Here is a 26,792-nt window from a genome sequence, read left to right as displayed (position 1 = left end):
GTCGAATTGAAGGTCAAAATGGTGTCCCCGCAGGCTGGGAGGAAGTGAATGGTGTGGTGATATTGTGTGATGGATCAAACTAAAACTCTCACCTGTGTTAGACCCAGTGCACCGTGCTGTCCTTTTTAATGTGTTTCCAAAACGCCACATGTGGAATCTTATGCCTACACCGATCGAGGCAACAACAGAATTTGTGATCGTATAAAAGTGCTGGGAAGATACTAAAGGGTATTGACACACCAAGTACTCAATATTAAATAAAGTGTCTGGTAACGCTACGAAACATTTGTCGAAGGTTTTGGTGAGAAGACCCCGACAATTACATAAAATACCGGGAAAAAGACACACGTTTCGAGTAAAAACAAAGTGTTTTTAATATGTATAGCAAATAAAGTGTCTGGTAACGCTCCAAAATATTTTTTGGGTAGAACAGAAGACGTACAATCACAGAACATTCCTGGAAAAAAGTCAGACGTTTCGAGTAAAAACAATTTTGTTTTGAACAAGGTATTCACGTCCATTCCCTTCACACACATGCACACTTATAAGTTATATGCCTAACATTATACTCCCACATACGTACGACAACTTGTCATGATCATCTTCGTCATCTAAACCATCCGTGTGATCTATGTCCATTAAATGACACAGAGGATAGAAATTCCATAATATAATGTAAACCCTTCACAATATGGTCTGCATAATAAGAATAAGGAACGACCAGTTCTAGAATTACCTGCTATAGCGCTAGGGGGGCGTAACCTATACCATTATTTCCTGCAATCAAAACCATAGCACACCAAGGACAAAAGGTACAAGGAAGACACTGGTTTGTTGTCATGTAATGCTTTATGTATATCAAACAGTTTGAGAGATGCTATTCAAATAGTTGTCGCTGTGTCTGTTTCAGGATGAGCGGAACCAGATCCTGACTGCGTACTTGTGGCTCCGACAGGTCAGTTCTCTGTTTCACATCTCTTGCAAGAATGCTTCTCGTGGATTTTACCATATCAAACTTATGCCTATATAATGTTGTCGAAACAGCATTCAAAGCAATTTCTCCAAATTTTTAAATTTGACACAGCTTGTTGATGATAGTCGTGTAATCAAATGTTTTTTTACTATCATGAAAGTTCATCTGTGTTGGTAGTTACATATTTAAAGTTAGAACTTTTGTTCCAACACAAAAATTCTCTCACCTTGAGCTTTCGACCAGTCACTCTGGTCTTCCTCAGTAGACTGACCCAGTGAAGCTTGTCACGTGGCTTCTTTGAAGTGTGACGTCAACACTGGGTCAAAGGTATCTGGTAGACGATGTCGACCCCCGTCGCGGTTCAATGTAGGGTGATGGGCCCTGATGTATATGGCTTCCTTCACCCCTCTCAAGAAATAGTCTTGTTCGGTGTCTAAATGTTTTTTTTGTTAACCGTACAATTGGATGATCAGTGCACCATCCAAAATCTCTCGCAATACTTTACCCAAAGGGAATGCTATACCGTCTTTTCTTGGTTTTGCGATTCCCAGTTTACATAAATACACATTACATCGCGCATTTTATGACAAATTTCACGACAATGCTGGCAGTGAAAATATTGCTAAAACCCCTCATTACTGATAATGCCTGTATGCGGTCATGTTTCAGAACTGGGTGGATGAATTCCTACAGTGGGACCCTGCGGACTATGACGGACTGGAGTCACTGAGAGTTCCCTCCCGCATGCTGTGGACTCCAGACATAGTGTTGTACAACAAGTAAAGTTTGCCCTTTCTCTGTTGTAGATAGTTCGTATGACTTTATTTGTGGTCCCATGTAAAGATGGTGTGTGTTCATTGCGGATTTTGTATGTTGTCAGAGGAAACTATTACAGTACAGATAATATAGGTGCCGCTTTTATCTTTCTTATCTTATCTTTCTAAGCCAAATAATGTTTTTAAACATCTTCTGAATGTATGTGAAGACGAATTGACCTGTCTAGGAAAGTTCTCACTGATTTTAAGCCTAATGTCTAGTATATCTTTTTGAATAAGGGACTCTAATTGCCCTTTTGAAATGCTGTATGTGGTGTATTTATCTATCAGGTGAATTTATTTATAACTTTGTGTAAAGTAAAAACTGTATGTTTCTCTCACAGCGCCGACGACGACTTCTCCAGCCGTATGGAGACCAACGTGGCGCTGGACTTCACCGGCCACATCTACTGGGACTCCCCGGCCATCACCAAGAGCTCCTGCGAGGTGGACGTCTCCTTCTTCCCGTTCGACCGGCAGAAGTGCCGCCTGACCTTCGGCTCGTGGACGTACAGCGGCGGGCAGATCGACGTGTTGAACGAGTCGTTCACGGGAGACCTGACCGACTACGTGCGGAACGCCGAGTGGGAACTGGTCGGGATGCCCACGAGGAGAAACCTCATCGTCTACGGCTGCTGCCCCGAGCCGTTCCCGGACGTGACTTTTACCATCATGCTGGAACGAAAATCTCTGTACTACATCTTTAACCTGATCCTCCCGTGCATGCTGATATCTATGCTAGCGCCCATGAGTTTCTACCTCCCGGCAGACTCCGGAGAGAAGGTGTCCCTGGGCATCACAGTACTCCTGGCGCTGACCGTGTTCCAACTCGTGGTCGCTGAGGCACTCCCGCCTTCTGAGAACATCCCCTTGATAGGTATGTGTACGGTAGTCGATGTTTAGAAATTGGCTTATTTTTGACGTGCTTATGTGTTTTTATCGGGCTTTCTTTTTCTGGAGAGTGGTATTTTTTGGCCAGGCAAATTTAAATGTCGGGTGGTGTATTTGATTAGCATCTGTCCTTGGTGCTGAACTATTGGTTTTATTGTGTAAAGAAACCTTTTTTTACACGAGTCTTTTATTCACAAATATTGGTTTCATTGTCTTTCAACTGCATGAATTATCCAGCGATGGCCCGACCAAAATCTTTCACATAACATTTGCATGTCACATTTAGATGTATCTTCTTCGTGTCATCCATCCAGGAAAGTACTACATCGCCAGTATGACGCTGATGTCCCTGTCCACGGGGATGTCGTGTTTCGTCATGAACATCCACCACTGCGGCCCAGAGGCTCGCCCCGTCCCCCGCTGGATGCGCTGGCTCATCCTCAAGTGGCTGGCCCAGATCCTGCTCTTCCGCGACCTCAGCATCCCCTGCTGCAAGAACGACAAACCCAAGTGCCGCGCCTCACCGCGCACGAGCAGAAGCGGCAGCCACCACGACTGCGACAACAACACCGCCAGCTGTGCGCATGCCCGGGAGCGCGCATGCTCGTTAGAAGACCTGAAGAGACCTGACGAGGTGCACTTGCGTTCTTCTCTGCGCATGCGCTCAGAGGACGTGCTGAATGGCGGGAGAACGTCCACCACCATGCGGAACAACACGAACTGCAGGATGGGAGTCGGCTACGAGCTTGTAGAACTTCAGAAGCCGCCTGGGGTCGTGGCTGCAAACAAACTGGAGAAAAGACTGGATAAGATTGAGAAGGAGGTTCGATACGTCACAGATCGGCTCCGGAAGAAGGATAAGGAGAACATGGTGGCCGCGGAGTGGCAGAGAGTGGCTAAAGTGGTGGACAGACTGTTCCTGTGGCTCTCGCTGCTAACCGCCATTGCCGTCAGCCTGCTGATACTGGGATCTTACGTGTGACTGCAGCAGACGTTCGACTCGCCAGATGTCGCTTTCACTATTCCCTGACTGGTCAAGGAAGATCAAGGTTATCCCGAAAACCTTTATGGAAAGACCAGGAGGGCACTAGCACAAAACGTAGTTTGTGTGACACATTTTGGTCCTGAAAAATGATGGAATTGTCAACTTAACGTTACATGTTAGTCATTGCTGCCTCAGCTGCACAATAACAAAGTGTACTAAGATACTGTAACAAGCATATCTAAGGGAAAGACATATTACTATCATTACATTTAAGGTCCATTTTGAGGACGCTTTCTATGTACTAAGAAACATTTCTGGCTGCTGAGGGGATTACGAACTGTAAGTCTACAATGTACAAATGTAGATGCACTTCAACGTCACACATTGAAAAGAAGGAGAACATTCCTTAGATTTTGCCATTAAAATGTAATGCAGTTGTAATTTTTTTTGCCATCCTGGGGATGCAAAAGAGTAAATGGGAAAACGTAGACGTGGCATCATTGTAACATCATTGACGAGGAAGTCTATGTAGCTATCTGTAATTATCTTTACAGAAGGAAAACAATTTGCCGGGTTTCTTCTTTTGAACAAGTAAGGTCAATGACCTGGAACAGATGGCTCTCACCATGGTAACTGGTGATGTAGCAGACACTCTGTGGTGTTGGGTTACATTATGTAGCAAGTTGCAGAATAGAGTTGGAGGGGCTGGTCACTATATATATGAATGAATTTAAGAAAGAGGAATAGAGCAGTATTTTGTTGGGCTAGACCATGTGAAGGTAAACATAATGTATTTGCTCACAAATGTTGCCTTTCTAGTTTTGTGCTACGTGTATTCCTATGAAAACTCTAACTTAGAATGTAAGCTCCTAGAGCTGTCTTGTTGGTACCATACATGTTCATGTAGACACATCTACTATTATCAGATCAGTGGGCCAAATTCCTAATGAAAATGAATGGATACAGATGGAAATTTGGTTGTTTTGTGTTGCATAAAAGTAAACACTGAAATTCACTTTATCTTTAGGCCACACCAATTTTATTTCTTGGTTAACGGATTTTTCTAGAAAAATAATTGAGCGGGCGGGCGAAAAAAATAAAAACAGGCCTATGCATCCTATTATGGCCCAAAATGGTACGATAGGAGCCATGGAGCCAACACACCAGGCTGGTTCAAAATTTAACCAATGAATTTTTAACTTTTAATGATACCGTTGCATTGAAAGATAGAATAACTGTAACAACTAGGATGAAAAGGACTGTTTTCAACTGTTCAGGGCAAAATATGAGCATTTTGCAGTTGATTCTGAATTTTTATTTTTATTTTCAAATCAGAAAAAAACAAAGTGGGCGAATCCGTTAACCAAGAAATTAAATTGGTGTGGCCTTACAGTAGCAAAATTTTGCGGTCTGAGGAAAATGGACATGTTCATGGAACTTAATCTTCAGTGGAAGGAGATGGGGAAGAAAGATAAATGATTTGATAAGTTGATGATAATGGTTATGATATGTCATGGTACAAAAGTAACTTGATGCAAAGAGCACTGGCTGTCGTATACAAAATACAGAGAATTTAATTATGTTTTATCTGAACTGTAAGGAACTTTCTGTTAGTTGTTGGGATACTAGGCTAAACAGTTCAGAGTGGTCTGTGCTATATACATTACAGGTGCCTTTTTCTGTTCAAAGTATCTAAGAAAAATTACACTACCGGTAACATCAAATCACGACACAAGAATAAAAAAAATGGTAAAATTAGAAACTTGTTTATTGAGATGTAAGAGAATATTTGCATAAGGATAAATGATTTATGACCATATTTGTACAATTGACAATAATAGAAATAATAAGATATATATACACAAAGAAATATTCTACACAAAGAAGCTTGGACATGAAAAATTAACATGGACAGTTGTCTTCACAGTAAGTACAGGCTGAATTTTTGCAGGGTTGTACATGGAAGGGAGTTAGGATACAATTTTTTTAGCATTGACATAAATGTACTCCCCAGTACAAATTCATTTCTCTCTACCCCCTCCAACCTTGAGTGGTCCCATCCTCACTTCCTTTGGAATCCCGGAAAAAACATGGGTGGGTTAGTCCATTAGAGAATCATGGGGAGATAATTTATGTTCACCCATATTATCTGCTTGATTTTGCTTTAAACACAATGAATTTTTCGTATCAAAGCCTTTTTCCAGTACTTTGACTTTCTTTTTCTAATAAGGAAGATCTGTGACCGCCCTCCCCCATGCATATACATGTATCTGAATACATACACATACTCTTCTGAAAAAAAAAAAATTGGACAAAATATTTATAACATGTTGCATCCACAAGTTATTATAGTAGACCTAATCATCATGCTATGGTAACAAAACTTGGAACTATTTTTGTTACAAGTTGTGGTCTTAAAACAGAAATATTACCTATGATACAAGACAAAATTACAAGTAATATTCCAATGTGATAGAGCATATTACAAGAGATATAACTAACAGAACTGTGTCAACATTTTCAATGATGAACTTTAACAAAGCACCATTTAATAATAATGTAACCGTATTAACTTGTGAAGAGAAAACTTCACTGGAAGACCTACTATGTATCCTAGTATGCATCAATGAGCATTTGAATACTGATTATGAACATTTTACCACAAAATGGTTTACTTGCATAAAGCTTGGTGGATTTTCTTAAGTTCTAACTGAGCTAAATCCAGCTGTGACACACAATAACTTTGTTAAATGACCAATGTCATTTGAAATTTTCAATGTCCTCTCATTGCATCAAAATGTAAAACAAAATAGTTGTTTTTCCATCCAAAACTACATGTATATCGAATCAACATACATGCATCTTGTCTAAACATGTATTATATAACTGATTTTTAAAATTAGTGATCAAATGTTAGACTGAAAAAAGAGTTTAAATCAAAACTCACTAATTCTACAGAAAATATCATTGATATCATACTGCTTGTGTTTCCCATGTATATTGCTATTTTGTGTACAATCAACTGTCCTGTCAAATGCCTCAGCCTTATTGAACTCTGGTAAAAATGTACAAAAAGGTACTTGATCCAGCAATGTACATAGCAAGGACAGCTTTCTTTTTAACATACAGTTCTAACCTATGATGTCTCTCGGAACATAAAAGGAAATAATATGTATTGTAACTATACGTCTTGCTATCATTTTGGATTGGAGAAAGATTACGTCCTTAGTAAATTATTTGACACAAAATACAACAGTGAAACTGAACCTCTTTCTTACCAAAGTTAGGTGGATTGCCTCAAACTTCAGTGATGAAAGGTTGTCATGGAAGAATGCTAAGTTTACAACCTTTCGCAGTTTTCACAACTTTTCACAAACACCTTATGTCTTTCTCTGTAAGCTCTGTTTGCGAATGGCAATTCTCTCTCAGAAATCTTTCAACAATTTGTTCACCGTTTTCCTATTTGATTTCCCAAATCCTGATAATGTACATATGGTTTATCCATGTTTGAGACTACAGGGGCTAAAGAACTGATTTTTTTAACGGAAGACCTCATCTATAAAGACTGTTACTGACTAATTATGTAACATAATACTCTTGTTATCAATTTTTATAACTAGTAATAGCACCCTGTTGTTCATTGTGTAGAACCTAGATTTTGCATTGAGTAAGTTTCAGAAGTGGTGAAAGATTCTGTGGCCTAACATGGCCATGTCACAGTGCTTGAATGTACAAGTTGGCAGTTGCTGTTCCTCTTTGACTTCCTAACTACTTACTGTTGCTAGCCTCCTCTGCAGACTTCTACCCTCTAGAACTTTAACCTGTATAAAAAATCGCATACCAGTGCTCCAAGAAGTCTGCAAAGGAGGCTATACTGTCACCACTTTGCTAAATTAAGTACAGAGAAGAAGACTTTCATTCTTGCAAAACCATCAACATCCTTCCAGGGATGTCATATACAAAGACTCATCTTTTGAGGCACTAATACCAATAACATTACTCCAAGAGTGAAGTCAGTGGTTAACTGTACCATTCTTCCTCTTGATATACCATTGTTTTGGTTACAAAATCAGCAACATATCTAACAATACTGAAATAATCATAATACTTTTCTTATCTAACATTATGTAGCTATGATTTTCTGTTTGTACTGGTTTGGTTACTTTTTTTCCTATAGTTTTTTGTTCGTGTTAGTTTGTAACTTTACTACATAGGTGACCATAATGTACATAGTTTTATTACATAGAACAATACAGCATGTCGGCAGAATGTACTGCAACTGCATGAAACCCACATTTCTCATGGTTTTCATTGTATCAGAATTTTGCCTCTTGCAGACAATATATTTTCTGACACAACATTTAAGATCTTAAACGAGAGGTTCTGCCATATACACAACACATTACATTACAGGATTCATGTAGGCGCAGTACGTTCTACCAACATACTGAACAATATGACCTTCAAAGATGCTTGTGTGAGAGCTTCCCTCTTTCTTAAAACTGATTCTGACATTTTACAGCCAGGAAAAAAATTGCCTGTGGTCTGATGTCACGTTTTGCCACATAAAGGGTTATTCCAAGATTGAAACAGTCTGTACAGCCCATGTACTAGTTTACATATGGATCATAAACTGGTGGCTACACTTCCTATTTTTGTGATGTCAAAATATCATCTCCAATTTCTTCTGGCTCTTTCCACATATCAGCATGCCTAGTTGTTGTACAGTACTGTTGTAGATAGCTAATATATGTACATTGGCATCTGAAGACTATACAATTTGTCTCTACAGATGACAGCCATTTTAAGTACAACAACAACTAGAAATGCTGACATGTACAGATAATACAGCCTCTCCAGTAGGGCTATGTGAATGTTACTTTTAAGACACAAAGCTGGCCTGACTCAATGTGAATATCCATATATAATAATATACGTATGTACAGCTAATAGTGATAAGAGTGGAGGCAGTGTTACGTGGGTTTCGTGCCTGTGTTACGGACCCAGCCCGGTCGAGGTGGTCGGCTCGTGACCACCGTTTGCGCCCGGCCCAGCCGGCGCCACGTCTTCTGTGATGCTGCCACCTCTCCTGAAAAACAGACAAACAAAGTCAAGTAAAGTCAGCCATCACTTACAACATAACAAAGGGCACTCTTGAAATCTCAAGTCAACTGACATCCTGGTCCAATTCGCTGGTGGAATGCGGAGTAAAAGAAGCCATCTACATGTACAAGCAAATTTACTACAATGATTATCCCACCCTAAAGAGGAAAGAGGTTCTGCTTGGTCTTGGACCCTACCCTGCAACACAACAGAGCATGATGGCAGAACGTACTGCGCCTGTTCAAAACCCATAATGTACCGTATTGTGTATGCCATAGTAATTAAGCAGAATGTCTTGTTTAAGGTTCTATTTGAATGTATATTCAAGGATGGCATCCTGTCTTTAGTTTTCAAATGTTGTGTCAGAAAAAATATCCTCTGCAAAAATTCTGATGCAATGTTGACCAAACATTGAAGAAAAAATGTGAAAAATCTGGGTTTTGCATACTACCAAACAGTACCCCTGTGGTCCAATGGGTTTTTAAGGAGCTACATGTACATGCAGTGAAAAGAACAATGAAAAGTTCAATGGGTATTGCTACCTGAGAATGTCCTCTGCAGCAGTACAGTGTGGTCTTGGTCCAGGTTCTGGAGTGTACGTGAAGTTGAGCGAGGTGGGGTAGATGACGCCATCGTTCCTGACCAGGGAGATGGGCACCTGGATGGGCTGTCTAACCCAGCGCCACCCCTCCCTGAAGGCTGAGATGTCAGGCACTACGCATAGCATGTTCTCTCCACATCTGTAGTGTACAAATGGCACATGTCAGGCACTACGCATAGCATGTTCTCTCCACATCTGTAGTGTACAAGTCACAAGTTAGGCACTACGCATAGCATGTTCTCTCCACATCTGTAGTGTACATGTCACACATGTCAGGAACTACGCATAGCATGTTCTCTCCACATCTGTAGTGTACATGTCACACATGTCAGGAACTACGCATAACATGTTCTCTCCACATCTGTAGTGTACAAGTCAAACATGTTAGGCACTACACATAGCATGTTCACACATGTCAGACACTATGCTGTAGCAAGTTCTCTACACATCTGTCATGTACAAATTGCACATGTCAGGCACTACACATAGCATGTTCTCTACACATCTGTCATGTACAAGTCATGGAGCACATAATGACTCAACAAGTGTCAATAAAAAAAATGCTAGAAATATACTTCTTGCAACAACATGTCCCCTAACTTTTGGTAAACGCTATTGCTTGACGTACCTGTACATAGTCTCTGCCTCCACATTGCCAAACCAAACCTTCAGTGCAGGGGTGAAGTTTTCCCCTTGTACCTCTAACATAGCGACATCACCTCCTCCATTCAGCTGGGGAAAGAAAAAACATATTAGCCACTGCACTGTCATTCATAATATAATACAGTAGGGCTGTGTACCTTATACTTGTACATGTAAATGTACCTCTCAAATCCTGTACCTGTCAAATTCTTCAGGTACAGGTCCAGACCTGAACATTCAGTGTACCTGTACTGTACCTCAACAAAATGATACACTAGTGAAACCAGTTTTCCCACCAAAGATAGGTAAATTGCATCTAACACTCTAAAACTTTTAAATACTTTTTAATTTAGAATTCATGCACCAGAGAAAACATTATCAAATTACATTCTTGCTTCATGTCTCAAATGAAAGGGTATAATAAAATATATCCTCGAACCTGTACATGAACGTAATAGTACACTATTGACGTAGTAAATATAAAACTTGTCCAGGTACATAAAACGTCATCACCATGACCTGTACTTAGCCCATCAGGCCATAACAGTACAATAAAGGTCTGCATTATCAAATTTTTATAATAAATCAGTTCCACGGACCTGTAAGCTGTCGACCACAGGCACTGGTGTGAGTGGGGCGTGGACTGGACCCATCCCCTCGTAGAACGTGTACTCTGCCTTGTCTGTACTGATGATCGTCCACGACGCTCCGTCATTGATCATCTCCTTATTAGGCTCTTTGGGGCAAGGCGTGGCCTGAAAAAAAAGGATAACCATACAACCAATTTACATATTGTGAATGGTATTTAAAGCATACTTCTAACTTGTAACAATCTGTTGATTGAGGTGATTGGATTCTATTGAAATGTTAATATTTTAGAGATTAACAATTTTAGGTCTAGATTTAGGCATGCTGAATGAAAAACCACAAAACAAAACAAGACTTAGGTCCCCTTCTTACTAGACAGTGATTGCTTTTCTAGTGAACAAAATTGGATTTGTGTGACTGTTAAGTTGATAATTGTGATATGACACAAGATGTAAATTTGAAGTATGATTAAAAGACAAGACAAAAAGGTTAGGTAAAGAATTTGTTTTCTTTCATGTAGATAAAATTTGTCAAATGTTTGGTTGCTAAGTGGGTGGAGCCTCTAGTGGGAAAGAAGATGTGACTAACATGCATTGTACAGAAGGAATGTTTTCTTATTTTCCTGAAGTTGTCAAAGAAAAAACAGCACTAGAACACCTGTGTCTTACCTGGAACTGTATTATCCTCTCCTGTGAGAGACACAGGTACATCCTCTCTGTATCCTTAAGGTAGAAGGCACATTTATGGAGCTGGGACACTGGGTCATCTGCATCTAGCAGGGCTGTCTGTTTGTCAACTTTTCTGATTATCTGTGGACAATAAATGGCAGATATTAAGTCATTTCAGTGCAACACATTTTAGAGATGCGGAATGCTCCCAACATTTTATTTTCTTGCTTCCTGGCTATTTTTAGCAAAAATTCAGCAAAAAGAGAAGATGAAAACAAAGGGTTAGGAGGAAAACTTGCATCTGAAAATACCCTTAAAGTTTACTAATATACCGACTATTCCCTGACCCTGTTTTTATTTTGAAATTCCTTTTTTTCCTTCAAATCCAAGAAACAGAAATAAAGATTGGTTTGGTCTAATGATGTTGTCTAGATATTTCAACTCAAGTTTCCTTCAATGCTGATTTATCTAAATATTAGAGGAACAATGAAGACTTAGCAATCTTAGCTGTTTGTCTGTAGTACATGTAACCATGTCAATGTTAACTTACCAATCTTACTGTTTGTCATAGTGAATGTAGCCATCTCAATGTTGCTAGTAACTTACCAATCTGGGAAGAGCCATGCCAGTTTTGGAGCAGACCAGTTTGACTGTTTGTCCGTAGTGAATGTAACCGTCTCTCACTGTGAACTCTTCACTCTCTGACTCTGCATCATCCACTGAACAGGACAGGGAAACATAATATAAAGACCATATGACACCAATAACACTAAAATACAACAGTTCCGCATAATAGACAAACATGATATGTATTATTCAATGAACAAAGATGTTTGGTCAAAAACTACACTCTTCTGGTGTTAGGGAACATCAAATCTTGCAGATCATTCTTTCAGCTTGATTTCTGTTGCCAGTTTATCCAATTAGATTCCAGAAATGATGTCATATTGAGCATGACGGCCAGATCAGAACCTGGCACAATGGTTCGTAAATAACATTCGAATCAAACAATTACTGTGACTACATACAATTGCAAGTTATCAATGTTTGCTTTTCTTTCTTATACTATTTTTGGCACTGAAGTTTAACATCTTCCACTGTTAGCAGATAAAAGTTACTTACAATTACACTTAAGTTACCACAGTTTCTACATTTTCTTATGTGAACTTCAGAAGTATGAAAGGTGTACAAAGACTACAACGTACAGAGGTGTATACTGAAGGCTCCCCACTGTTGTGAGCTAGCATGGAAGTTTCCCCCCTCCACGTGGAGATATCTGGTGCTGACTGTCTGTGATCTCAACCTGTTGAACAGAGCCACCTTCGTACCGGACGCAATGCACACTGGAAACAACAACAAGTTTGTTTGTCAACACTTTACATCAAGCTCAAGGGTAAAATGGACTCAATTACTGAGGCTTTGCAAGTACCAAGCCACTATTCTTATAAGCATGCCTTTTAATGCTGTTTTTTTTTTTCAGATTATCATTTTCTTCATTCATTCTTTCTCTGGATAGTCTAGCAAATGTGTAAAAATGATGTTTTCTTTGTTATCTTAAAGCAGTAAAATTTCTCTACAGCTGTAGATTTGACCAACCATACAATGATCATTTTACTCTTCCACAGTTTCATCCATTATCTATTTCACAGTTGAGCAATTTAGAGTAAAAACAAAAGCTGTAATAGTGTAAACATCATTTTTTTTATGCCCCAACCATTGGATAAGAATTCCTCCCTGCTACATGTATGTGCAAAGGCTGGTTCTGCAATGTGTTGCCAAAAAAGAATTCCCTAGGGAATGTATGTGTGGAATTACTTAGTAAGAATATTTGCAATATCAAACACAGTTCTCACTCACTCACTCACTCACTATCCGTTTCTGTTCTATTCTACAGTTCTGTACTATTCTAATAGCTTTGCCCCTGTGGCATTGCCAAAAACACAATGGTTAATACAGGAACTCACAGTCTGCATTTTTCAGCGACTGTTTCTTCTTGGAGGGTTTGGAGATGACCTTGATCCTTTTGCTGAAGAAGACCCCGATGTCGTCCTCATTCCCACAGAACATTTTCACTGACAGCATAAAGTGTTTTCTCTTGTCTGAGTCCGATATATACAGGGTTTTGGCTGCACAGTAATTCTGGAGGGGAAAACAAAGAGAGAACATAACATGAGAATAAGAACTCTTGTACATGTACATTCAAAACTGCCCAAGGCCACTCAGGGGGCTGATAAAATCTGGTCTATGTGGACAGGTAGTCACTATAGTATTCTTAATGCGTATGTCAATGGGAACAATTATCAAAAAGTGATCACATTGGATTTGCCTGCACCACTCAGAATTTAGGAAGCATGGATCATACTAAAAAAATGTTCAGAAAACATAGCTATTGTTTCTTTTACACTTCATAAGTGGTAATACTAATAGTCAATGCAGCAAAGTCTTACATGTATATATAGTACATGGAAGAAATACCTGCAATTTTGCCTGCAGTAACAATAACATGCAATGCATGCATATGTAGGTGGTATTTTCAGCCCTGCACTGCTCCAATTTTATCTGCACTAACCTGCATTAGCAGAATAGTATTCCGAGCCCTGCACAGTTCCAATTTTACCTGTATTAACCTGCATATGCATGTAGTATTTAAATTTTTGAGCCCTACACAGTTCCAACTTTACTTACACTAAAATAGTGTTTCAAGTATCTACTACACATTAGTAATAGAAATAGTAATAAGAATAGGGAGACTGTTTAAGAATAAGACTGTTTCCCACCTTCCCCTCTAAGTGTAATTGTTGCATCTCCTGTTCGCTGTTCCCGATGCCGATGAAGGCATGTACGGTCGTCTCCTGTTCCGTCGCCCCGTCCTTCTCCATCTGTTCCTTCCTGTTCTTCCAGCCAGGACCTTGTAAGTACACACAGGGGGGAGGGCAGAAAAACCTGAAACACAAACAAACAACTCAGTCTCTCAATCAGACAATTTTATACACATTCAGGTCTGGAAATACTTTTTTTTGCATACCTGCACTGGTGTAGATAACATTAAAAATTACCTGCACCAGACAAATTTTACCTGCACCACTCAGAATTGTGAATTATAACAACAATGTATAAAGTATAGATCATACTAAAAACCTTTTAGTAACCATTGCCATTATCTCTTTAAATCTATATTTCAAAGCTGGTAACAGTCAATGCAGCAAATGAAAATCCACATACACATGTATATATTACATGTATTACCTAGTATGTGGACCAGTGCAGGTTAGGTGCAGGAAGACATCAGAAAAATCTGTATTCGTCAAGATGTTTTTGTTTGCTGCCCCAAAATTGCATTGACTAGATACATATATACTGGTAATTTCAAAAGGCATATCATCTTAAACATCAGAGGAGGCAGAGGAGTGTGTTACCTTTTTTCACTGCCGTAGGATTTCTGGGCTACTTTTGCATGTTGGATGACTAGTGTGTGGTCCAGACTCGCCTTGTCTTTTAAGTACCTACTCATGGCTTCCCTGGGGGTGGAAAACACAACCAGTCAGCACCAGCACAATGAAAGGAGGAAAAAAATACATACTGTCTGAGAAACAGTTGTACCAGACTATAACTTAGTATAAGATGAGATGACATCAATAGTATTGTTAATAGTTCCTGAAAATAGTGATAGGCATTATTCTGTGAACAAAGACGGTTCAACAAAAATGATTAAAAAGAAATATTTGCTCCTCGAAAGAGCTTTTCGATGGTATGTTTGTATGATTGTATGTATGCATGTATGTGGTTTAGCACAATAATCCTATGGATGGAATGATTAAATTTTGTGTTCCCTGGCGGCTTGTTATTGTACTGCAGTGGAAATTCCAGTTTTGATATCTCGTGATCTGGTTAAGTATTAGATAGTGTGAAGTAACATTCTTTCTAGTCTCTTTCTCAAAAGCATTTGTGAAATCTTAAAATTTGAAGAACAAAATATCACGCTGTCCACTCTAGACTATAACACTATGCGCCTACATTTGGCTAACGTATTTTCATAAACTTCTTTCCAGCATGTATCTGTGAAAGTTTTGCATTAGTCAGGTACAGTAAAAAGTTGAGGTGGTCCCAGATATTTATGTATATGCATAATTATGCAGACATAATTACGATAATTTGTTGTTTTCAAATGGTTTTGGACATTTCTGCCACAGACAATAGTCAGATCCTGTTACTTCCAGCTGGTTTTCCCACGGTGATCAGTTACCGGAACAGCCAACCTTTCCCTGTCAACTAACCATGACGTAAGGAACAATACCAAAACACCTGACTCACTGGTTACTGTTGGAACAGTCTACACAAAATGATCTACAACCAGTCAAGTGATGAAGCTAAGTTTTGGGGTAACTTTTTAGAATAGAAGACAATACGTTTTTGAAGTCAAATTACATCACATAGTTGAAACTATACAACGTGATATATACTTGATGTTGGTACGATACAAAATTTTACCTGCTTCATTTAAGCAATAAAAATTTGTTTCTGGGGAGAGCAAATGGGAGCTAATTTTGTTTATTCAAAATATTATGGTTTACGAACAATTTTTTTCAAATCACAAAATCACAAGAAAACTTGACAGACCATCTGGCATGTGAAATGGCCTTTTTCATTCCAATCCAAAGGGGCTAATAAGGAATCTACACTGATCACTCCCGTTGAGTTTAACAAAATGTATTACATGTATATACAATATATATATAAATTTCCTCCCCCTCCAAACTAAGTGGACTTGCCCATGTCTGGTTGAACACAATCGATACCCCCTCCAAACTATGGTAAGTGGACTAGCCCATGTCTGGATGAACAGAAGGCCACAATATGGAAAATGCGCTGCGATTGACCCATAGACCCCTGGGCTCACAATGGCTGCCATTTGGGGCTCAATTTTCCTGGTACAAAATACAATAGGACTTATTGCACCAGGCACGGCAATCTAAACTGTCAGCGGTTTCAAATTTAGGAGGACTTTTTTGCATCTGTGGCAGCACAGGATGCAACAATGTGTGCCATTATTATGTCATGGTAGAAACTCTGACCTGGTACAACTGACAATTCTATAGGTAGACATCCCACTTATATATGTACTAGTAGTAGTCTCTATCAACAGAAAGCCTGATTGGGACTTCTCTACTGGTACAACTTGTGATTGGAGGGGAAGGGGAAGAAGAAACATCATGATCAGGAAAAAACAATACATTTTATTCATACAATGATCTTATGGACTGAAATGTAATACCTAAATGTATTTTTGAATGAATAAGCTTACCTAGTCAGTCTCCTGGGCTCTTGTCTTTTCTGTACCTGCCTCGGTTCTTCATACTGGTTGCTGCAAAATAAAGGAAGGACTTACAGATCTGGAAGAGGTCAATGAACAGTAAACCCTTCAATCAATCAATCAATCAACTGACCAACCAACCAATCAAGGGCACTAACAGGAGACATGTACAGACAAAAGTGTGCATGACAACTGTCCTAAGTCCTAACCTTCACCTTTGGTATAAGCCTATTCGCCATTACCGGCGCGAAATGCATGATGGGTAATATCCGCCATTTTGAGAGATAAACAAAACCGCGTCGCCCCGCGACACAGCGAGCGCGAGTGTCGAATCCCGCTACGTAGCTAAAAAAAATGAGTTTACCCGGGCCGTAAGTGGAGATTTTATATCTTATTGGACGGCAAAGATGACAGACGTTTCTTGGTTGAGGTTAGACTGCCGGTAACTGCCGGTTTTCAAGGCGTTTCCGCGAGTCACGTCCAGGGGGAAAAGCCTACAACTTCAAGGCGCATACAACTTCGTATGCTTAAAAGAATCACGACGCGGTTGCCGAATTCGCCGAAGACAGCAGCAGGTTCAGTTGTGAATGTCAAGAATTATAGTCAAGAATAAAAAAAATTCACCTATTCTCGGCCCGGTGGGCTTCACGGAAGGGTAGTTCGTCGAACCGAAGGACGACGTCAAAGGATGCCCCTCCCCCCGCACTTAAAAATCGGCCCAGCACTGATCATGAGTTTAGCGAGCCGGCCCTGTGCCTCCCATACTACGTAAAACGGCTGTCGGGCGACTATGATGAGGAGAAAACATACTCCTACTTCGACTTTGAATGGGTAAGCGAAGTCCCTTACCACCATATTACCCCAACTGCAGACAGAAATTGCTTCCTCAAACGACTAGGCACATCTTACCTCCTTAGTCCACACTGTCTTGGCCGCGGAGACGAACTTGTCCACAGACCCAGGATACAGAACCCAAGACATAACAGTAGTATTCAAGCAACCATGGCATTAATTTTCTTTGAAGAACCTTGTGTTTAGTAAAGGATTGTTGCATGTTGCCAGTAATACTTGTGTTAGTGTACAGGTCTTTCTCAACATATATGGCATTGTATATTTAATATCATATTTCCTATGCACCATTCATTAAGTGCTGTCCACATATAGAGAGATATGGGAATAAGAAAAATATCAAAATGGTGCTTGTTTTGTTTTCTTTATAGTATATACATGTATGTAACAGTACAATCAGTGTCCAGGGAAATAGTAATTGAAAGGTTATCTGAGTTGGTAAGTTACATATTTTATTTAAAAAAAAACTGTTCTCCAACTCAAGAAATTTGAGTTTTCAACTATATCTGTCTTCATCAACTATCTGAGCCAAGTGCTGTGGCATTATATTTTCTACATCACTTTGATTGCAGAGCTGTTTGTGTGTTAACACAGTAAGTTTATGTTTAACGGTGCTTGTATGTTTTCTATCACAGTGTGAATGTTTACAGTAATCTAGTAATCGCCATCGTACAACCTATGCTGTCTTGCAAATATTATTTAGTATTTAGACAATAAACCGGATAGTGAATGTGAGTGAGTATGTAGTACTGTCAATGCAGTTAACTGACTTGTTTTTCTTGTGTTTGGCCAGAAAAACAACAAGAGAGTAGTTACAAATTATATATTCCACTTTCAAGATCCAAACGCAGGGGTCAGGTGTTTGGTGTAAGTAGTGTAAATGACTGGAGTTCTCTACATACACCTGATCTTATGGTCAACAGTCAGTGGAAAAGATCTAAACTTAAGTACTAGTACTTAGACCATCACTGGGAGCACCTGTGGTGCAGGCACGAAGGAGTCAACTACACCAGTTCACCACAGCTTTCTCAACTGCATGCGGAAAAAGGTATCTTAAGTGGTAAATATAGTGTTAATGACTTGACATCATGTTCAAATATATTATTTTCCACTAATTCAAGTTAATAAGTGAAAAGATAATCATATTGAATCTATTTACAGCAGACCCTTGTTAGACTAAAAGTCTGTACCAGTTTAGCAGTATTACTGCACAGAACTATCAAAATTCAGTACATAAAATATCTGTCATGATTACAATTTGCAGCACTGTTTATGTGCGGGTTACAATATACTTTCATGAAACCATTTCAGAACCTAAGTGTACTTGTATTTTTAGTATATTCCATCTGGGTTTGGCTTCAAGCTTGTTCATAAGTTTATTCCCTCTTCTCCTAGCATGAGGTTTTTTTCTTCTCATAGGAAAATGGTCCATTTTTTGTACCATGTATTTGGCATGTCTCTTCCATTTTTCTAGATGGTAAGTTGAATTGCTGCAATTCACTACTGCACACAGCTTCATGTTGAGGTCGGGAAAGTAACACTGTAAAAAGAAAAAGAGAAAAAAATTGAACCAAAAGTTGATGGATTTACGTTCAAAACATCAAGTCTTGAATGCACTAATGCAATGGCATTTGCATGCACAAAACCCCCATGGCCCTATGTATCCCGCTACGAAAACCACACTAAATATTTATAAACATATAGATGTCATCACTGCTTGTACTATTCCTAAATCATTATTTTAATCGGTAATAATGTCGTGGTGAGACGGTGAGGATTGTGGTTAGAAAGCTCTATGTGCTTGGGGTGACACAAGAACACGTAGTGTATCGGTCTTCTGAAGACAAAACTCATGCAGTTTATTTACGATTTTTACCGACTAAAACTGAGAAATTCCACCATTACCTTACACAAATAACCACTCTAACACGAAAAAAGGTATTCCAAAACTCGTTTTATCGAGATTGGACCGGAAAATTGAGCGGAAAACGTGAAGACGGAAGGCGTGCAGGATGGGGGAGGGGGGCATGCATAACTAATTAGGCGCTAGCGCTAGCTTGGATACCGTCAAAAAACGTACCGTAAATCCACTTGAAGATAAAGATATCGCGATATTTTAGGCAAGATAGGTCCAGAACATCGTTGGAACTCAGCCCAAGGCGGGCCACCACCGGTAACGCCGTGTGTAAGCTGGAAATCGAGACATACGCTGGCGCTGGGGACCATGGAGGCCGCGGGTTTGTTTATCTCCAATTCTTCGTCGCTAAGTAAACTCCGCGCAGGCGCACTAGTAATGGCGAATAGGCTTATTCATACATAGAAGCTCCTCCACTGATCAGGTTAATAACAGGGTAGTGTCAGTAGTCAGGACATGGACTAGTTGTCTGAAAGCTCAAATTTACCCAGCCAACTGGAGGGTTCTTCAGTTCTTAATGCATGATCACTTGGCTTTCAAGGAGACTGTCTGAATGTTGATTTCTTCATTGAACCTCATAAAACCATATATGTGTATGTAGGAACCCCAGATAGATTTGTAGCCTCAGCAGACAATTTTTTACCTCTTTATATACTGTGTTAACTTGCAATTTAGCCTTCAACCAGTTTGGGCACAAGTTATAAATAACTACAAATAAGATGCAAACAGATAAATAACTACAAGTATTGAAAATCATTCTCCTAAAAAATGCAGAAGTGGTAATGCAGGCTGGGTAATGGTAACCTGATCAGCAACACAGTCAACAACATTGAAAGACTCAATTTTCCTGCCAAAAATCAAACAAAATGGAAAGAACGCTTTTAAAGAAAGCACCTTCATAACGTTAACATGACTTTGTTAGATTTCAATGCACACCATCAAAATTTCCACAGATTCCCTTTAGGAATTTGACTATCACACAATTTGAATCCACAGGACTATGTACGTGACAAGGTGATTCAATCATCCACAATAAACAAAACCTCCAGCGTATAACAAATGCAGAAAGTTTGAAATCTTGAATCCTTTGTTAGGATTGTGTCTGCCACAAACAGCAAATGAGACGACAAAACAAATACTAATAGAAGAAACTTACATGCCAAAAAGTTCCCAGTACAGATAGTCAGGAAAGGGCAATGCACTGTAATTAAACATGATGCACAGGTATCCCAATGAGAATTCTTAATCTCCAAGCAGATCCTTTGGTGGCTACAAGACAGTATCAAATTGGCAAGAGCGCATCAAATAGCCGAAACAGTACTAGTATATGCCACGTTTGGCATACGAAAGAAAGCCAGATAAAAATGCCTAAATACGCGTCAAAAATAAACTGTTGCCTACACCCCTGCTTGGAGAGTAGGGAATTCTAACACTTCTACTCGTACAGGTGTGTAGTGTAGTTAGGTGTCGCCCCAGGGAGATGTGTGGGAAAAACATGAACAGTAAACAGTTGTGGCATTGAGGATGTCCTGGATGTGTGGGAAGGATCCTGTTCTCAGGAGTCAGGTTCTTCTCTGTCACTATCAGATACACCAACAGGGCTCGAAATTAAAGGTGTTCCAATGGCTACTGACCAGAAAAATCTGGGCTGCAACAACTAAAAAGACACTTTGGGACATTTTTGGAACATAATCAACATCAGAATGTCAGCCCTTCTTTTGTTTATCAGACACACGTCCCAGCTTTTGGATCCGTATATAAGTTCCCAAAATTTCCTGTCTACTCTGCAATTATAGTGCGCCTAGGAGTGAACATAAGCAAAATAAAGCTGACTTCAAGTTCAAGTCATACAGTACTTCTCTAAAAACAGGTTGGGACAGTTCATCCTTACTTTGGGACAATTGAAATTTATTTTTGGGACAGTGCTGGGACAATAGGAAGAAAAGTTAATTTCGAGGCCTGACCAAGAGCAGTAGACAGGGATTCCTGGCAGATAGCATCGAGATGGTGGCAGCTGGCGGCAAGGTGTTCTTCTAGTTAGGGTTGTTGACTCAGAATCTGAAGGTTCTGGGTTCAAATCTTGTTTTTGTGTCGTGTTGTGTCCTTGGGAAAGGCAGTTTACACCTATTTCCTCACTCACCCCAGGTGAAAATGTCATTGTACCTAGCGTCGGAACATTTAACATCATGGCTTCAAACTCACATCTCAGACAAAAAGATGAAAGTGTCCACAATATTCACAGTCATCTAGTTCTATCAAAGTTTCACAAAGTTTGAATTTGTATCAGTTTCTTTGAGGTACAGATATGTGTTTTGATACCAATGATGCTAATGAAGGTCATAGCTTAAGCCCTGATCACAACCCACCGTACATGCTTTTTGTCCGTACGCGTTTTGGGAGGCCACGTCTGCTACGTTTTTCTGAAAACGTGCTTTGTACGCTCATAGGCTGTACAGGGCACGCGCATCGCACGTACGGGTGTTGAATCCGCAGACTGCACGCATGTAAAGTTTTGCATGCACTTAAAGTTCTATGACGTCTGCGTGCTCCCAAATCCGTAGGACTACGTGCGTAGGTGGTACTAACCACCACGTACGGATGCCCTACGTTTTCCCACGTTTTTGCACGTAGACAGCACGCAGATGCACGACGTACATGTGTACGGCGGGTTGTGACCAAGGCTTTACATGCATTAAGGCTACAGCTGTCTTACGACACAAGAAACAAGACATTTCTGGGCTGACCCAAGACTGACCCCATAACCCACTCCTGGCTAGTCAGTCTGGCCTGTGCTGACCAGACAACAGCCATCTGGTCAGGAGGCTGGCATTTTTGTAGAGGCTGTGCATGGGGGTTATCAATGACCATGGCCTGATTTATCGGGACAGTCAAGCCTTCCCTGGAACTAGTAGAAGTACTGCATATCTTATGATCACTTGGTAGGATTGGGCTGAACTAACTTCTAACCTCCAATGAGTCCAAGCAAGTGTATAAATCCAGCTTATTCTCAGTGTTTTGCATATGTTTTGCAAGGATTAAAACAGTTTAAAAATCTTTCAATATTAGAAGAAAGTTATCTCCAAGCAATTCACCATTGGCACGACAGTGGGTATACAAAAAAACGATGGTGTTTTGACAGAATTTTGCTTTTCCCAATGGACAAAAATTTTCCCCAATCTATCATTTTTGACAGACAAAAATCAATGTGAAAAGGTATGGAATGAGATGTCATTGAACTAAGCTTTAATAGTCTAGCCTGGTTACCAGACCTACTACTAGTATTCTATTCTAGCTCCTGAGTCTTTATCCTCTCTGCAAATAGAGGATATAGATCCAGGAGCTAAAATAGGTCTGGTTACCTGGCTAAGCTTAGTCTACCAGCAAAAATACATGTGCAGGAAATAGCATTTTGGACGGCCAATATTTCAAACATTTTCCCAGGGGAGCATGTCCCCGGTACCCCTAGGATTGTCCTGCCTCTGGCAATGCCTCGCCTCTTGACATAATGTTACGTCAAACAAAATTGAGATGACGGAAAAATATTTCAGGTTCACCTAACACCAAAGAACAGGTGCCTGCCTAGGGCTGCTAGCTGTGGCCAGTTCACACCTCCTGAAGCCACCAGCATGGAGCAAAAACAATTTCTCCCACATTACCATCTCAATAGGATCCACCACTTCCCAGCCTCCTGTGACCATATCAAGTGTGCACCAATGACTTGACAATATCAAAATCAATTATGGGAAACCCTAGACCTTGACAAATCCCACATAGGCCTTGTCCCAATGGAGGGTGTCTGACCAGGGGGTAGTCTTGTTGTTGTCATCCCAAAAGGAAAACAGCTGTTGATTTCATTGGAGCCCAAAGCATTTGCTTGAAGCAGATTTCTTCAAGTTGATTAGAAGTGTATGTTATGTAACAACTTTGAAGTAGTTAAAGATGCTTCTGAATGCCATGTTGAGTTAAGCTACTTTTTTTTTCAAAGGAAAACAAGAAATACAGTAAGCAAGAAGGTTAACCTCCTTGCACTAAGTGATCCATCTGGCAAAAAGGCAATGTCATCACAAAATATACAGACAATGTGGTCATCACATACAATAATACTTGTAGTAGGAGAAATTCAAAGTTACGAAATTTCTAAATACGATAATTGAACTTCAAAATTGGAATTCACATATAATTCAAAATAGCAGTATGTGTAGAATTTCTACACATTGGGACCCCTGAACATAAACTTGGCACAATAAGTTGTAAAGTTAGATGTGCAAATCCTTAAATCAATATAATATTTGTACAAACAGTTATGTGAGTATTTTGTAGTTTGAAACCTTAAAAAACAGACAACTGATTCACACACAAAAAAAGGAAAAGAAAACACAACAGCCTTGACTCTCTCCTCAGTAAGCATGTGCATTGTCATGAATTGAGTCACAATGACAAGTGAAGTCAGGTGAAAATTCTAGTCCCTGTGGGGCATTTTAAGTACACTGCATAAAAATCTCTGGTATTCCAAGTCTATCTACCCACCCTGTATCACTGTAGATGTTGAAAAATAAACCTTGAATTGTCCACAAAATTGGTAGAGATAAGAGATTTTTCATTTAAAAATCTGTGAGTTGAATTCTAATCTAAGAGTTTGAGCTCTTGGTGTTTTTGAGAAAGCCTGTGCCTGAGTGCCCCAGGTCAGCCATGCCACCCCACATGGACTCGTTACAAAATAAATACTGCATGTTTAAACAAAGCACAGAAATGCAACAGGTCCTACTAGGTCGCCAACAAGAAAACCTAAACCAACACAACAAAACCAAGTCAGCGAAATCAAATCTCATGTGGTGTAGGAGGACCAATGGGTGTATTATTTTCCCTCTTTCCTGTTATTTTTTTTCTCTTTCTTGTGTACAGCTGGTTCTGAGTCCCGCCCCGATGTGGGACCCATGGATACAGACAAAAGAGAGCGGATTCGGGTAACAAAAGCCGCCCGAACACCTTGGAATAATCAGCGATTTGCGCGATAGAGGCGGTCTGCTGGGTCAAAACTGCGAACCAGAGGACGCAGAAATGTGATAAAAGTCGCCAAAAGTGTGGATTTAGAGCAGCTAAATGGAGAAATTCAGGCGAGCTGTTGTACAGATGATACCAGGCTGCAGCTCGCCCGGACAAAGCCTGGGTCGCGGTCCCCGTAAATTATAAACAAAGACCACATGGCCGTGGGAGAAATATTGGCATTTTTCCCACGGGTTCAGCTCCCCCAAATTGGCACAAATCCCACGCAATTTCATTTTTTGGCTTCCCCCTGTCTTGTGCAATGGTCTTTTCTGACGATCTAGCCGCGGTTTTGGGCCGGAGAGTGCAGTCGGTGACAGAATGTGAGATTTGAAGAAGGAGTCCCCGGGACCGTCTGGGAACTCTGACGAAAGTTGGGACGCAACAGATTTCAGCTCCAAATTTGCAACCCTCCCGCATTGCACGACAAAGAGCGTTCAAACTTTGCACTCTTTGAGCTCAGCAGGAGCTCAGACAATTTACGGAGTGTACTTTAGTGTTGAACAATAGGTCCAGGTCTGCTAGACTACTGTATCATTATTGCAAAAAGCGATACAAAAAGTCTGCACGGAGGAGCTGAGCTGCCTCTAGGGGAAGGGGCTGCTCACAGGTCATGGGGACCGAACAAAAGCGTAATCAAAAACGGTCCCAAAATCCCACCAGATCAACAAGTATTCTACCAACTACAGTATTTTCTACCAAACCGAAATGTCATTATTCTATCCTAAAAGAGCTACGACAATCTATCCACATATTTACGGTAATTTTGTGAAAAATGTCAACCAAAACAAAGTTGAACTCACTCGCAATCTGTCACAACCGGCGCCATCTTGCCTGTGGAAGCAGCTCCAACTCTCGCAATCTGCGCCAATCCGCGCGAGAGTCTACGAGAACGACCTAGAGTTCACTCCAGGTCAACAAAATTTTCCCACACTCTGGCCGCTCCCAAGTGGACCATAAATTTGGCGCGCCGTTGATACATGTGATGATAATAGCCCTGTCTGATATTCCCTAGCCTGAAATAGGCATGTTGCAACATACATGACCTATGAGAACCACTTAGAGTTCACTCTGGGTCAACGAAATTTTCCCACACGCACTCTGGACAGTGACATCAACGTATTAAAATGCATGCGCATGCACCTCCGGGCGTCTCTGAGTATTACCGTTGACGTCACTTCCAGTCAAGCGAAGGGGGGAATGGGAGATACCAAAATGCTCTGAATGAAGACTTTCGACATGCAAAATAAAAGAGATTAAAAACGAATTATTCAAGTCCAAGCCCTAGATCTTTAGGTGGCTGCAAGTCAGTATCATTTGCCGCAGTTGTCACCCGATCGAAGGTGGCGAAGAAGATATCAGGCAATACTAAAAAGAAAGGCCGACAAAACGCCTAAAACACGTCAGAAATTAGCTGAAGCTAAACCTCTGCTTGGTCGAGTAGTACGTTGTCTGTTTCTCTATAATGAATGTGATTATGCCAACCGTAGATACAACCTGTTATCACTTATTATTCATTATTTATTCATTATTTTGTGGTTGTAACATCCTGTAAAACGTCCTTGATATAATATTGAAGTCAGCACAAGGGTCATCGGAATCCAAAGGTCTAGGAGGCTCGATCTATCAAATCTCCCCGGGACTCTCAGTCCCGTTGTAGTTGCTGACTGAATAGCCGACCTGTCGGCTACGGCTGTAAACATGTGGGCAATGTACAATATTAGTAAACGTTTAATATCCGAAGTAGAAATCTACAAGTAGAAAGCTTAGCCATGGATGCCAGACCCTAGGCCACACTGGATAACTTTGAGCCTATAGCTAGTGTGCTGTGGGTCTGGCATCCAGGCTAAAAAAGCTAAGTGTATTTGACTTTTCTACGAACAAGTCACTATTGATTATTTAAGTTGGTGCTCTCTTTTTAATAATAGAAAATACACGTCCAACTGTTTATGCAAGGTCGGCATAAACAAGGAATGGCATGGCCATAGGTGTCGATCGTTGGTAATGAAGGAGCAAATCAAGTCTGGTTTATTTAGTCTTCACCACACGCAATTGGTCGGAAATGAACAATATTGTCTTCCTACTAGTTATCTGTTATTGGATACTGTATATGGTGTGCTAGGTATAACCTCGACCAATACGGTCGACCGATGATGATGAGGTCCTAGCAAAGAGGCATTGTCAAACTGGTTGGGCTGTGGTCAGTTTTGAGGACCTCTTGCGGGCAGTGACAACGATACAAGCAAGAGAAATCGCCTTTCTCATCCTCCCAGATCTAAGATGTGATATTTCTTGCTGGCTGTAAAATACGCATCGATATCATATGCACTTAGAAATTTGATATATTACTGAATGTACACCTGCTACTACAACAAATTTTATGCAACGCAACATTGATATAATTGGTT

At 40.2% G+C, this 26,792-nt stretch overlaps 2 protein-coding genes and 1 long non-coding RNA gene across 3 annotated transcripts in view; 1 reads left to right on the top strand and 2 right to left on the bottom strand.

Moving 5' to 3' along the window:
• LOC109487560 (neuronal acetylcholine receptor subunit alpha-10-like) overlaps positions 1-3,661 on the top strand; it is a 31,043-nt gene extending 27,382 nt beyond the window's left edge. The window contains exons 3-7 of the mRNA XM_019791568.1: positions 911-955; positions 1,643-1,752; positions 2,133-2,665; positions 2,994-3,285; positions 3,481-3,661. Of these exons, the coding sequence (XP_019647127.1) occupies positions 911-955; positions 1,643-1,752; positions 2,133-2,665; positions 2,994-3,285; positions 3,481-3,661 (1,161 nt within the window). The remainder of the gene's footprint in view (positions 1-910; positions 956-1,642; positions 1,753-2,132; positions 2,666-2,993; positions 3,286-3,480) is intronic.
• A 4,407-nt stretch (positions 3,662-8,068) lies between these two features.
• LOC109487797 (recombining binding protein suppressor of hairless-like) lies at positions 8,069-25,436 on the bottom strand. The gene is made up of 12 exons (XM_019791866.1): positions 25,188-25,436; positions 16,569-16,628; positions 14,683-14,784; positions 14,044-14,209; positions 13,231-13,405; positions 12,472-12,609; positions 11,873-11,985; positions 11,267-11,407; positions 10,610-10,765; positions 9,997-10,100; positions 9,310-9,507; positions 8,069-8,753 (listed from the first exon to the last, which is right to left on the bottom strand). The coding sequence occupies exons 1-12, from the start codon at positions 25,211-25,213 to the stop codon at positions 8,660-8,662; spliced, it is 1,473 nt and encodes a 490-aa protein (XP_019647425.1). The 5' UTR covers positions 25,214-25,436; the 3' UTR covers positions 8,069-8,659.
• On the bottom strand, positions 17,865-19,679 carry LOC109487805. Its single transcript, XR_002141281.1, has 2 exons — positions 19,507-19,679; positions 17,865-18,966 (listed from the first exon to the last, which is right to left on the bottom strand). It is a non-coding gene; the product is annotated as an uncharacterized LOC109487805 (long non-coding RNA).
• Positions 25,437-26,792: the final 1,356 nt, after the last annotated feature.

Source organism: Branchiostoma belcheri, unplaced genomic scaffold (assembly GCF_001625305.1).
Source record: "Branchiostoma belcheri isolate BF01 breed outbred unplaced genomic scaffold, Haploidv18h27 scaffold9, whole genome shotgun sequence".
NCBI classification, from domain to species: domain Eukaryota; kingdom Metazoa; phylum Chordata; class Leptocardii; order Amphioxiformes; family Branchiostomatidae; genus Branchiostoma; species Branchiostoma belcheri.
This window is presented reverse-complemented; position numbering and strand designations above follow the sequence as displayed.